Consider the following 12,302-nt stretch of genomic DNA (forward strand, 5'->3'; position numbering starts at 1 on the left):
GAACTTTCAGTTTACTCACAGGTCTTAATCTATAATTGGACCCCACTGTTCATACACTGTTATGAACAATACTTCAATAATTTTCTCCATCATGTTTTCTCCTTGGACAGGGAAAGAGGAGGAGAAACATTTTTGAAATAGGATAAATGTTCAGCCCTGAGGAGCACTCATCTCCTTCACTCAGGAGAATTGGGGGTCTAGTGGATGGGTGGGAGGGTGTTTGAGTGGCTGTCGGCCCCGTCTCACTCCACACAGACAGCTTCTCTCAGGGCTCTAGCGTTGATACAGATTGTGTCAGATGTTCGCTACGTTGTGTTGCTGTGGCATCTGATAATAATTTGCAGCATCTCTCCCCTACCACGCCAGTAGTCCTGTCAATCCATCCTGCCCGCCCCCCAGCACCCCCATTAACACTTTTTCTTAATTAACAGTGCGACTGTCACTCTCAAACAGACAATCCTCTTCTTAGAGCAATAGTCACGTCTGCCAAGTGCTCCCGCAGGACATATCTGTTGAAGGAAGAAAGCATCAGACAATCCGGTGTTTATCAGCGTCGGAGCAGATTACATTTCTACATGCACATTTTGAACATTTTCTAGTACATTTGGACAGGAAGCGTTCAGTGGAATGCATCCATCTGACGCTAGAGTTTTTTTTTTTTCCTGTGAAGTTCACAGTTTTCAATATTTATTCTTTCAAGAACTGTTTTGCATGGAACTTTTCTCCTTGCCACCTAATCGTGCGATGGGAGGATGACTCACTGCTGTTAGATGCTAAACAAATGGAGATGGAGGAGCTCTGAGTGCTCCGTCCACCCATAATTGCACTTACATTTAGCCCGGCTTCGAGCAGTGCTGCTGTTGCTGCTGCAGAGAGACTGTTGTGGGGTGAGCCATGATCTTTCTGCGTGGGCAGCAGCCGGCTACTTTTTACTATGCACAGCTTGCCCTGGGATCCGTGTGTTTGTAGACAACAAATCCTTAACAAAAATGGAGAAATTAGAGGAAGGCTAATTATGGAAGTTTTGGGCAGCCATTCCATGTCCATTACTTGTTGAATTTGTTGAAACACACCTTCTTCAACACTTGATCTGCTGATTAGATGATCAGATCAGTCAAACCTCGCCAAATAAAGGAAAGGATTGGGAACCACTGTTGTGCCACTTAACCTTCCAATTTCATACTATCTTGACAGTCTTAAGCCTTCCTAAATGTTATTGTTAATATTATTAGTATAATATTTAATACTGTCCAATTTGTTTTGTGCAGATTTTGATGAATGACATCATTTTAATTAATAAAATTATCAGTAGTTTTTGAAGAATATTTTGAAGAACGTCACCATTTCTCACCATCATTGATATGCAGCATCTGCCCCCTATCTACACTTTCCTCAGATTCAAGTAGGGGATGGTGCCAGAATTAAATTGCCACAGTGGGAACTTGATCCTTTTTCTAGAGTTACCTGACAAGCTAAGCCCTTAATTTAACACCTCATCTAGCAGAAGTGGAGCTGTTGAATGAAGTCCAAACACTGGCCAGGCCCAAACCCGCTTGATAGTAAGTGGTTGTGACCTTGTCACTGTAGAACTTTAGGACTAGGATTGTTCCATAATGAGTTTCGGGGGTATTGGTTGTGAACTGACCCACAGGAGGCTGCTGGACACTGAGGATGAGCTCAGCGACATCCAGGCCGACTCCGTGCCCCTGGAGGTCCGCGACTGGCTGGCGTCGACCTTCACCAGGAAGATGGGTGTGGTGCGGCGGCGGCCAGAGGAGAAGCCGAGGTTCCGCAGCATCGTCCACGCCGTGCAGGCGGGCATCTTCGTCGAGAGGTAGCCCACCACCGATGACACACTCGCTTTCTTTAAGCCTTTTTCCCGCCAGCAACACTCACTCAAAAAAAAAAAAAAAAACCTAAATTGAATTATCCGCCACATCAACACTTGCGAGGCACAAAAACAAAATTACATTCAAGATAACCGAGACAGAGAAAGCGCAGAAGGGTCATTAGCCGCCGCAGTTCTTCCCCCGAAACTGACATTTATTGCTCAAAATGATAACTTTGCTGCCTGCCTCGAGTTTTCACGTCTGAGTAATGCTTCACAGCAATCAGCCTTCCTCCATGGATACGCCGAGGCCAGTATCTCTCATTTCCATGGCAACAGTTGCAGAATGGCACAGACACCTGTTGCCTATAAGCCCCCACTGCATCGCGAAGGCTAGCATAGAGCAAACTAGGGCATTAACAGAATAATCAGAGGCAGAAATCGACGACCCCGGAGACCAGGCGACAAGTTGTGTGTTTCCATCCCCTCTCTGCCTCTCTGATTGGCTTACACTGACATTTGCTCCATAAAACGGGTGCTAACATTGGCGCGGAAGGGGAATCTAAGCACAAGACCACAACAAGACGAGAGACAAGGCAGCAGAGGCAGTAAGTGAAATACTTCAATACACACAAACAGCATGGTAACACTCTGCAAGTCGGTGTTAAAATTCAATAAAAGTACAAGCATTATGAGCGGCCATCGGAAACAGCATCCGCTAAGGGCAGCGGTGGCCTAGCGGTTAAGGAAGCGGCCCCATAACCAGAAGGTGCCACTGAGGTGCCACTGGCCAAAGCACCGTCCCCACACACTGCTCCCCGGGCGCCTGTCACGACTGCTCACCAAGGGTGATGGGTTAAAAGCAGAGGACACATTTCGTTGTGTCACCGCGTGCTGTGCTGCAGTGTTTCACAATGACAATGACTTCGCTTTCACCAGCTACCACGGGTGATGCTGGCACGGTCCAGAAGACGCCGAGTAGCTTTACAGTAAAGCTTCTGACTCAGAAGAAAAACCAGCAGATCACAGCAAACTTTACAGTTTTATTTTTAGTCAACTTTGTTGACAGACAATTCGATCAAAAAAAATTGCACCCTGCAATTTTGATGTTTCGAAAGATTTTACAGACTCTTGTAAAGATGCAGCGCTGAAAATGTTTGTCATGACTCCATATTTCTCCAGAGCCACACTTAATGAATCAAAAGAAGGAAAGCAGTTTCACTGTTTATGCGCTGCCTTACTTTTACTCCCTATGATTAAAAGCATATTCTGCCTAGAACACTTGAGACCCGAGAGGAGCGCCATCCAATTCCACAAAGTCGAGTTAGCCCGATGAAACCCTCCCCCACAACAAGAACGTGGACACTTGAAAGTCCAGAGTGAATTGGCTGGTCTCTCAGCATGTCACACCTTGCTTTTGTTAGCGGCTGCCAAATTCCAAATGCAGTCTTATCGCTCTTATTCCACATCGCCACGCCGCTTGCTTGTTTTGGGCGGCTCGGAGGGTTATTGTGCTCCCCCGTGCGTGAGGAATGCTCACCCCAAAACCCCTCAGGGGCTCTGTGAGTGATTATGGAACGTCGAGTGCGAGCGATCGTAAAAAACAAGGCCTGGTGACAGCGGTGCAAGCCACATAGATATCCATAGTCAATCCATGTCTTAGACCGAGAATTTGGGGTTTGTTCTGGCATCGGCAAATTCCGTTTCTTCTTTTATTAGCTTCATGCTAATCTATTCCGTAAGACGTTTTCACCAAAAATTATCGATCAGCGTGCTATTTTGCCTAATATGTCAATTTTCAACGCCTTTCAGATGTCCTGGAATATTATCTTAAGAAGGAGGATATATAAAATCTTAAATCCCTGTATATACTTAATCCTAAGTTGCTCCAGGGGGGGAACTGTCCCTGTAAATACTGATTGTAAGTCGCTCTGGATACAGGCGCTGTAAATTTGCTGTAAAATTGCTGTAAATTTAAATAAACTTATATAAACAATCTTATTTTAGTCTAATCGACGCAAAAATCCACCTAATTTTGGGTAGGTCCATTAGAAGGTATCAGGCACTGAGCTGTCAGTAGCAGGTCATTTAAGGCTAATGAAGGGGTGTACATGGTCAGCAATAACGATTAGGTAACATATTACGTGGATACTTTGTAAGATTAAAAGAAAAAATAGATTTCTCAGACCAGGAAACCTCCTTCCATCACCCCGCTGGTACTTTGCGGTTCTGCATGTTCTTACGCAGTGACTACAGCTAGAGTAACTGTTCTGGGATCAGACAACAAGCCACGGCATACCCGGAATAAACCAGCATCTTTCCAACATAATTTGGTCCTGGTCATAATCTCTGCAGTCCTAACACTTGCCCATTTCTTCTGCTTCCAGTGCATCAACTCGCTCAGTTGCTGCCTGTTAAATACCACCCTTTGGCAGGTGCCATTGTAATGAGGATCTTCCATAGCATTAGCAGTGATGTATAGTGTATAGATCACCATTAGGAAAATGTGCTAATTATTGGTGTATGAAACGACACGGATCCAGCGGCTCATTGCTATATTATTTCTAGGTGGTAATGACCTTCGACTTAAAGACCCCGTGTCTCCCATATGACCAACGTGTGAACCTGTAGTGGAGTTACTCAGGGTCAGGGTGTCAGAATTAGAGTACCCGAGGAGAATGCTGCACCACGTCACACCATTCTTGTTGTTTGCTGTTTTTGCTAAATTAGGATGTACAGACGAACGTCGAACATGGCAGGCTTGACGTACCCCCCAACCGTGAGCGCAGCGCTGAAGGTATTCTTTTTCTTCGTATGCAGTATCTAAGGACGTCATAATTTTCTGTCATAACTGCAAAACTGTAGGTGGTTGAGGTCCTTCCTTTCATGATGGAACAGTTTGGTGGAATTTTGACGTCTGAAAGTGGTGTGTTTTGTTCTGCAGGACGTTGACAAATGGACATTCGACGTCTTCGCGCTCCACGAGGCCAGTGGCGAACACGCGCTGAAGTTCCTGGTGTACGAGCTACTCACCAGATACGATCTGATCAGCCGGTTCAGGGTACGGCTCTCGTTACTGCACTTCTCATTACAGCAGCCTGCCGGGTCGAGCCCACAGTTCCACCGCTCATTACCGGCCAGGAGTTAATGAGGCACCGCCGCGCGGTCATTAAGCCTCAGACCTCGCCGTCCGTGGCGTCCGGACGTGAACCTGGTCGGCACTACGGCCTGGCGGCCGCGGGCCAGCCCCCTCTCCGCTAGCAGGCCAGGAGGGCTGCGTGTCTCCAGTGATGTGCAAATAAAGATTTATGCAGTATAAATACGCACACATGAGGCATATTGTATTTTCCATCTGCTTCTCTTCATTCCCACAGATGCTCTGTCAGCTTCGATCAAGTCTTACTGCTCACAGTAGAGCCCGCCGAAAGTGGGCAAAACTAGTGCTGTTACCGCATTGGCCTGAGTATAAGAGTTTTTATTTTGTATTTAACTGCTGCTAGTATTTATTACTTACTTAATAACAGGGGTTTGAGTCTTGAGTGGTTTATTTAGTTGTAGTTTTTTTTTTTTTTTTTTTGCAGTTTTTATTCATTTGTCTATGCTACTTAATATAATGGCGATAAATGTATCTAAAAGATGAAAGTTTATTTTACTCACTCAAATTCAGTTGCTGGCTGAACTGCACTAGAGCCTGTTCCAGGACGAACACACTATTCACTCGCACGCTTACACCTACGGCCAGTTTACACTCACCAGTCACCACCTTGTTTGCTTGCTTAGTTAAGGATGTTGGGGTCCTGGACCCGAATTTGAACCCTCAACTTCCTGCTGCACCACCATGATATCTTATCATCATTATCTTAAAAGTAAATTCTCATCTGTTTCTCAAAACATTATACTCATATTATATTCTGAACTCATGTGTATGATGTGGGTTAGCTAACCACCAACTCATGGGTGGTAGTAGCCTAGTGGGTAACACACTCGCCTATGAACCAGAAGGCCCAGGTTCAAATCCCACTTACTACCATTGTGTCCCTGAGCAAGACACTTAACCCTAAGTTGCTCCAGGGGGGGGACTGTCCCTGTAACTACTGATTGTAAGTCGCTCCGGATAAGGGCGTCTGATAAATGCCGTAAATGTAAATGTCTGTTCAGTTGCCGGTTTGTGAGGGCAGAGTCGTCAGTCAGCGTCATTCTCCCATTCTCTTTGTCCCCTTAGATACCGGTGGCCTCGCTCGTGTCCTTTGTTGAAGCTCTGGAGGTGGGATACAGCAAGCACAAAAACCCCTACCACAACCTGATCCACGCCGCCGACGTCACGCAGACGGCGCACTACCTGATGCTCCACACCGGTGTTATGGTGAGGCGACGCCCCGACGGAGAGCCTGAGAGCTCCAGTGAAGGATGCAAAAAACAATGTTTTATGAGAGAATATTTCTCTTTCTTCAGCACTGGCTCACAGAACTGGAAATATTGGCCATGGTGTTTGCAGCCGCGATCCATGACTTCGAACACACGGGGACGACCAACAACTTCCACATCCAGACGAGGTGTGTGCCAGCATGCCGCGTGGGGCTACTTGTCAATGGCCATAATTAGCACTGTAATAACTGTACAAAAATATGTCACAAAATAACACACATGCAAAATATTCCTAATATGTACATAAATTATGTACATAAATCAAAGTTTTAGAACCCACATAGCTTTTTACAATAACCATAAATTGAACAAACAAAAATCCAGAAAGATATTTGACCTAACCAGAAACATTAACACATTTTAACAATTAAACAAACACCCGGATTGTCATTATAATTCCCTTACCCACATCAGAATACAGGTAAAAAAAATTAAAAGTCTTTAGAAAATAAGAAAATAAAGGACACAAGAAAGAAGAAATATACTTATAAATCTAGTGTAACCATTTAACTCCGGCACACGCGCAGTCATTTCACCGGTTCTCTTATCGAATCAGGAGCTGGCCTGTTCTGGACAGTCATTAAGGATCTTATTAAGAGATTCAGTTAATCATCGCATTATTTCATCTCATCCGGAAACGGTACGTGGCCATGCCTAGGCTGACCCCGGGATCCTGCTGAAACTCGGTTTAACTCGTTTTACGTCCCCTGCGAGACGTTCTGTCTGATCGTGTCTAGTAAATGCCAGTGGACTCTCGAGAACGGTAGACTCCGCAGGAAAGGACTCCTTTTATATAGCAGCACATTTCCGACTGTGAGTCATTACGTGGAGAGGATAAATAGGATGCTCTGCATTTCAGGGCTGGCCTTCAGACTGGGAAAAAGCAGGGTAGCGCCAGAGCTACTGAGAATACAAATGTGCCACTTAAAAAGCGCTGCCTTTATATGCCTCGCCCTCACAGAACAAACAACCGGCCTGGCTGTCGGATTGTGAATGATGAGCGTTTGTGGTGGAAAAGGATATCGGTATTGTTCCTTTCAGGTATCTTATTGTGCTCTGAGCTGTTTGAGTGACACACTGTATTGTGACCTGAAATGATTTAAAATATAATTTTTTTGCAAAAGGAAGAAACAATTGCAGTATGCAAGAAAAAGTCCTGGACTACTGAAAGTAAAATGGAAGAAGGCATCATTTACAATGTTATATATATTTAAATATTTTTGATATAAAAAAAATACAATATTTGAAAAAAACACTGAATACAATGAATAATTTATGAAAAAATTTATTAATTATATCATAATAATAGTTTTTGCAAACAGTATTTTGCAGAATAATCATTTCTGAAACTATTTGGCAGGCTCTAGTTCTCAATTAAAAGATTAAATTTTGGGGGAAAATGTCCACACGCACATATATATATAAATAATTTGTGTGTATGAGTGTACTTGTGAATTCTGTGTGAAAAGGCTGTGAAGGTAACACCATGATGCTCTGCCAGGTCTGAGGTGGCCATTCTGTACAACGACCGCTCAGTTCTTGAGAACCACCATGTGAGTGCGGCCTACCGTCTTATGCAAGAGGATGAAATGAATATCCTGGTGAACCTGTCGAAGGATGACTGGCGGTAGGAGCGGCCATGATCTTTGACTTTCCTGCGTCTGGGACCTTAACGGGCTAAGTGTCTCATGTGTCCCCTACAGAGAGCTGCGCTCCCTGGTGATTGAAATGGTCATGAGCACAGACATGTCTTGCCACTTCCAGCAAATCAAGACCATGAGGAGCGCCCTCCAGCAGCCAGAGGGGTGAGAGTGCTGCAGATGTTATCAACCCGAGCCTTGTTCCTCCCTCGTGGAGCTGCGGATGTTATCTGCCCACATCCTCCCCTCATGTGCTGCCCCCTCACACATTTCTCTGAGTGATTGGCCTGCGGTGTATGTGGGCTGAAGTGTGTGTTGTTTCTTCTGTGGTTGGCAGAATAGACAAGCCCAAGGCCCTGTCACTGATGCTACACGCGGCCGACATAAGCCACCCGGCTAAAGCCTGGAAGCTGCACTACCGCTGGACACAAGCCCTCATGGAGGAGTTCTTCAGACAGGTACAGCCACTGAAAAAAATATCCAGGCAAAATAGTTTCTATACAGGGTGGGCCATTTATATGGACACACCTTAATAAAATGGGAATATTTGGTGATATTAACGTCCTGTTTGTGGCACATTAGTATATGTGAGGGGGCAAACTTTTCAAGATGGGTGGTGACCATAGTGGCCATTTTGATGTCGGCCATTGGATCCAACTTTTGTTTTTTAAATAGGAAGAGGGTCATGTGACATCATATTCATTGGTAATTTCACAAGAAAAACAATGGTGTGCAATAGCGTAACTTTATTCTTTCATTAGTTATTTATAGGTTTTTGACCACTTATAAAATGTGTTCAATGTCACCAACCATTCCCATCTTATTAAGGTGTATCCATATAAATGGCCCACCCTGTAGATATAACTAATGTTTTTGAAAAGTAAAAAAAAATATTTTTTTCTACCAAAGAAGTAAAAAACACACCATTGATGATATCTAAGTTAAAGCCTTTGGTGTCAACATTAGCTAGACAGCATTAGCTAGATAAACTGTAAGTTGTATGATTTTAAAAGCATAGTTGCATGTAATGTAATGGAGGAAAGGATCAATTATTCCAGATCAAGAAAGGACTAAATATTACTAATAATTAAACTTTCATTTTACTTTTGAAATTATTTTGACTGTTGTTCTTCTTTTTACTAATATTATTAACCCTTTGTAATCATTTATGTTTATCTGGACTCCCCAAATTTGATTCATATGATTAAAGGTGATATGTCTGACATACTGTGGTTTAATTCTTTGCAGGAAAATGACTATTTCTAAAATAAGCACTGAGAACTGTGACTTGCTGGTTTTTCAGGGGGATAAGGAGGCTGAACTGGGGTTGCCATTCTCTCCGCTATGTGATCGCAAAGCTACCATGATTGCGCAGTCCCAAATAGGTAGGGAGTCAGAAAGCTGAAACAGCTCCACACTGCCTCCTTCAGGTTACGCATAGACATTGCACATAGTGACCTGTTCAGGAATGAAAAGCTTTTCTTCACTTAAACTTTTTGTAATTCTTCCAGGGTTTATTGACTTCATTGTGGAACCAACTTTCTCTGTGTTAGTCGATACAACAGAGAAAATTATCTCTCCTCTTATAGAGGAAGCACTGAAATCAGGGGATGTCCGGAGGTCCAGGTACTCCATATTTTTTTTCTACCAATATATTGTCTTCCACCAATGTAATAGTTAGTATTCGATAAGTGTTAATTTATCTGTAATTTAATATTTAGTTTCCTTGGTAGTTTGACTGGCAGGGGGTCCGCGGCAGTGGTAGAGTCCGTACAAAGACACAGCGGCCTTGGGTCCAGGTCCGATCAGGGGCCTCCTATTGACTACTCACTGGGCAGTATTGACTTGAAGCGAGTGCGCCACACGCTGGCTGACGTCATTCACAACAACAAGGAGCGCTGGAAGGAGCTCTCTGTTCAAGGTTGCCTCCTCCACACACACTCACTCACGTATTTCATCTACATCGCATTGTCACGTGGCTTTGCTCGGTCAGAACCAGGTCTCGTCATATCTCAACTATTCTGCTCTTCAGAGCTGGCAAGGAAGGAGCAAGAGCTGACTTCCTGCACCAAGGAGCGCAGTCCGGGCAGAGGGAGGGACCCCGAGCCAAAGTCTCTGAATGAACTGAACAACACAGAGTCCCATAACTCTTCCCAAGACTCTCTGAACCAGATCCCAGAATCCCCAGAGGACAATTCCACCGCAGACGCCCACAGCTCTGACCCTCTCCCGTGGAACGGTAACAAAGCTTTTATACCAAACCCCATACAGTGTGTGTGCAGTATGTTAATAAATCGTGCCTGGCTTTTGGCCTTGATATTCCTCCCCTCAGAAAGTCCTTGTTATTAAAAGACAGCCACGCTGTATCGCTATGGTAACTGATGTGTAAGGTGTCCTCAGGGTGACTGTCATCAGAAGACACTTGTGTGCAGTTGTTGTCATGGATACTGTTTTTTTTTGCAGGAGAAGGACCCCAGCCAGCCCTTGACGAAGATGCTCAGAGCCCTTGAGACCCAATGCTGCCACTTTGCTTCCTAGGCATTATTCTTTGTTTGTTTGTATTTTTAATGTATTAATATGACAACGATAATTACTATTATGATTATGATTATTATATCTATTTTTTGTAAATCAGTTTTTATTTTCAGTCAACTGTATTGTTATTTATTAAAGATTGTTCTGCTCCCATTTGCACCACCATTAGTCCCGTCTTCATCATCATTTGTTTGAGTCAGTCATTCTTCACAGGAACGACCGTGGCTCTCTGATTGACAAGTGGCTTTAGATTTTATAAAGCAACTTCGGTGCCATAGGTCATTATCTCTCACATCGAAAGTGCTGATGGATTCTGGTAATAGCATCAGGACCTAGACTATTGTGAACTTAGAGCTCACAGTCGTAATGATTTATAATTCAGCATGAGGAGGTTCACTTGGTTCCAAAGTGCTCTGATTCATAATGAATGCATTTCAAGGCACTTTAAGGGAACTAAAGTCACTTCATCTGTGTTTGTTTTAGATTTTTTTACTTCATAAATGAGCACATACAAATATAAGGAGTTCAATAAAAGGAAAAATAAGCAGTCTTATTTATTTCATGTTGATAGAAAGCAAAGAGCACATTACGGGGGGGGGGGGGGGGGGGGGGGGGGGTCCTGTTGATGAGGAACAGAGTGTATTTGATTATGCCTTGGAAAAAATATAATCCATCATTCATCTTTAAAAACGATTCCAAAAGGTTCTGGCAGAAGTGTCAAGCCCCAGTCACAGTTTTTGTGTTTTTGTCAGTCAGATCATTTCCACACATAGTCACAGGGAAAGAACGCGGCTGTTGCATATTTGGTCTTGAGTTTTGCACTGCGGGTTCCCGGGAATTTCAATCACTCATCAATTGTTAGTAATTAAAAAAATGACAACATAATTACTTGTTTTAATCCCATTCATTTTTTCATGGTCGTGTGCGTTATTCTGGTCTTATGCAATGAAAATTACCACAAATTGGAAGATGAATCATGTATACGGCATTTAGGTCTTAGTTAACCCTTTAATGTGATCACATCTTATCTATAACGTAACATAATTACCATAACAGTAGAAGTTCTTGGACTACCTGATTATTCCCCTGTAATTAAGGCACTAATCTGTTTAAATCATGATTGGTAAAAAAAAAAAATAGCTTGGCTTACCATTGTAACTCAGAGAGAAGGATAATGGCATTTAAAAATGTGACAGGAAAGAAACATCAGATGAGAAAGAGTAGGAAAAAGTCTTACCAGGAGCCCAAAACACTATGGCCCACATAAACTCAAATTTAAGTCTAAATCTCATACAGCACCTCAATATGAAACACAGCAGATATTACAAAAATAGCACATCTGTCAGAAAAGACAGTTTGCATACTTTTATATACCATTTGGATCAATATAAACTGGGTTGTTCTCTATTGCTTCTGATCTGACTAGTCTCCCTATAGCAGTTATCACAGAGAAGCTTGAGTTAACACGAAAAGTAAAAACATGAACGTCCTTCAGATTAAAGTCAATGCTTTCAACATTTCTGCACTTGACATTCTTACTGACGTCGACTCTATTGCTACCATGAATAATTAAAGAAAGCAATGAAAATGTCCCCGTAGAAAAATACCCACAAAACCTCCATTCGACCCTCCAATTGATTTGGGGGGGCATCTTGCGGAGACCTTCAATTTGGATTGCAGTCCTTTTGATCGCCGAGAGTCTCCTCTTCCTCAGGAAAAGGAGATGCTGTTTTGGTCTTCAGCACCTTTGTCCCTTGAGTCAGATGCAAAGAAGGTCAACATGAAGATCAATTCTTATGTGGTAGACTTCCTGTTTATGTCCCCTTGGACAAGTACAAAGCTGTGTAACAGTGACCGCCATTTACTGGTTTTTG

At 43.3% G+C, this 12,302-nt stretch overlaps 1 protein-coding gene across 2 annotated transcripts in view; it reads left to right on the plus strand.

Moving 5' to 3' along the window:
* The window catches only part of pde1a (phosphodiesterase 1A, calmodulin-dependent), a 34,791-nt gene extending 24,195 nt beyond the window's left edge, over positions 1–10,596 (plus strand). For both annotated transcript variants that reach the window (XM_028990809.1, XM_028990810.1), the window contains 13 exons: positions 1,652–1,834; positions 4,559–4,625; positions 4,773–4,889; positions 6,051–6,191; positions 6,281–6,381; positions 7,755–7,880; positions 7,957–8,058; positions 8,231–8,351; positions 9,197–9,278; positions 9,405–9,519; positions 9,627–9,814; positions 9,926–10,132; positions 10,357–10,596. In XM_028990809.1, coding sequence (XP_028846642.1) covers positions 1,652–1,834; positions 4,559–4,625; positions 4,773–4,889; positions 6,051–6,191; positions 6,281–6,381; positions 7,755–7,880; positions 7,957–8,058; positions 8,231–8,351; positions 9,197–9,278; positions 9,405–9,519; positions 9,627–9,814; positions 9,926–10,132; positions 10,357–10,403 — 1,597 coding nt within the window. In that variant the 3' untranslated portion in view covers positions 10,404–10,596. The remainder of the gene's footprint in view (positions 1–1,651; positions 1,835–4,558; positions 4,626–4,772; positions 4,890–6,050; positions 6,192–6,280; positions 6,382–7,754; positions 7,881–7,956; positions 8,059–8,230; positions 8,352–9,196; positions 9,279–9,404; positions 9,520–9,626; positions 9,815–9,925; positions 10,133–10,356) is intronic.
* Positions 10,597–12,302: the final 1,706 nt, after the last annotated feature.

The sequence above is a fragment of the Denticeps clupeoides genome, chromosome 9 (genome assembly GCF_900700375.1).
Source record: "Denticeps clupeoides chromosome 9, fDenClu1.1, whole genome shotgun sequence".
Classification (NCBI taxonomy): Eukaryota; Metazoa; Chordata; class Actinopteri; order Clupeiformes; family Denticipitidae; genus Denticeps; species Denticeps clupeoides.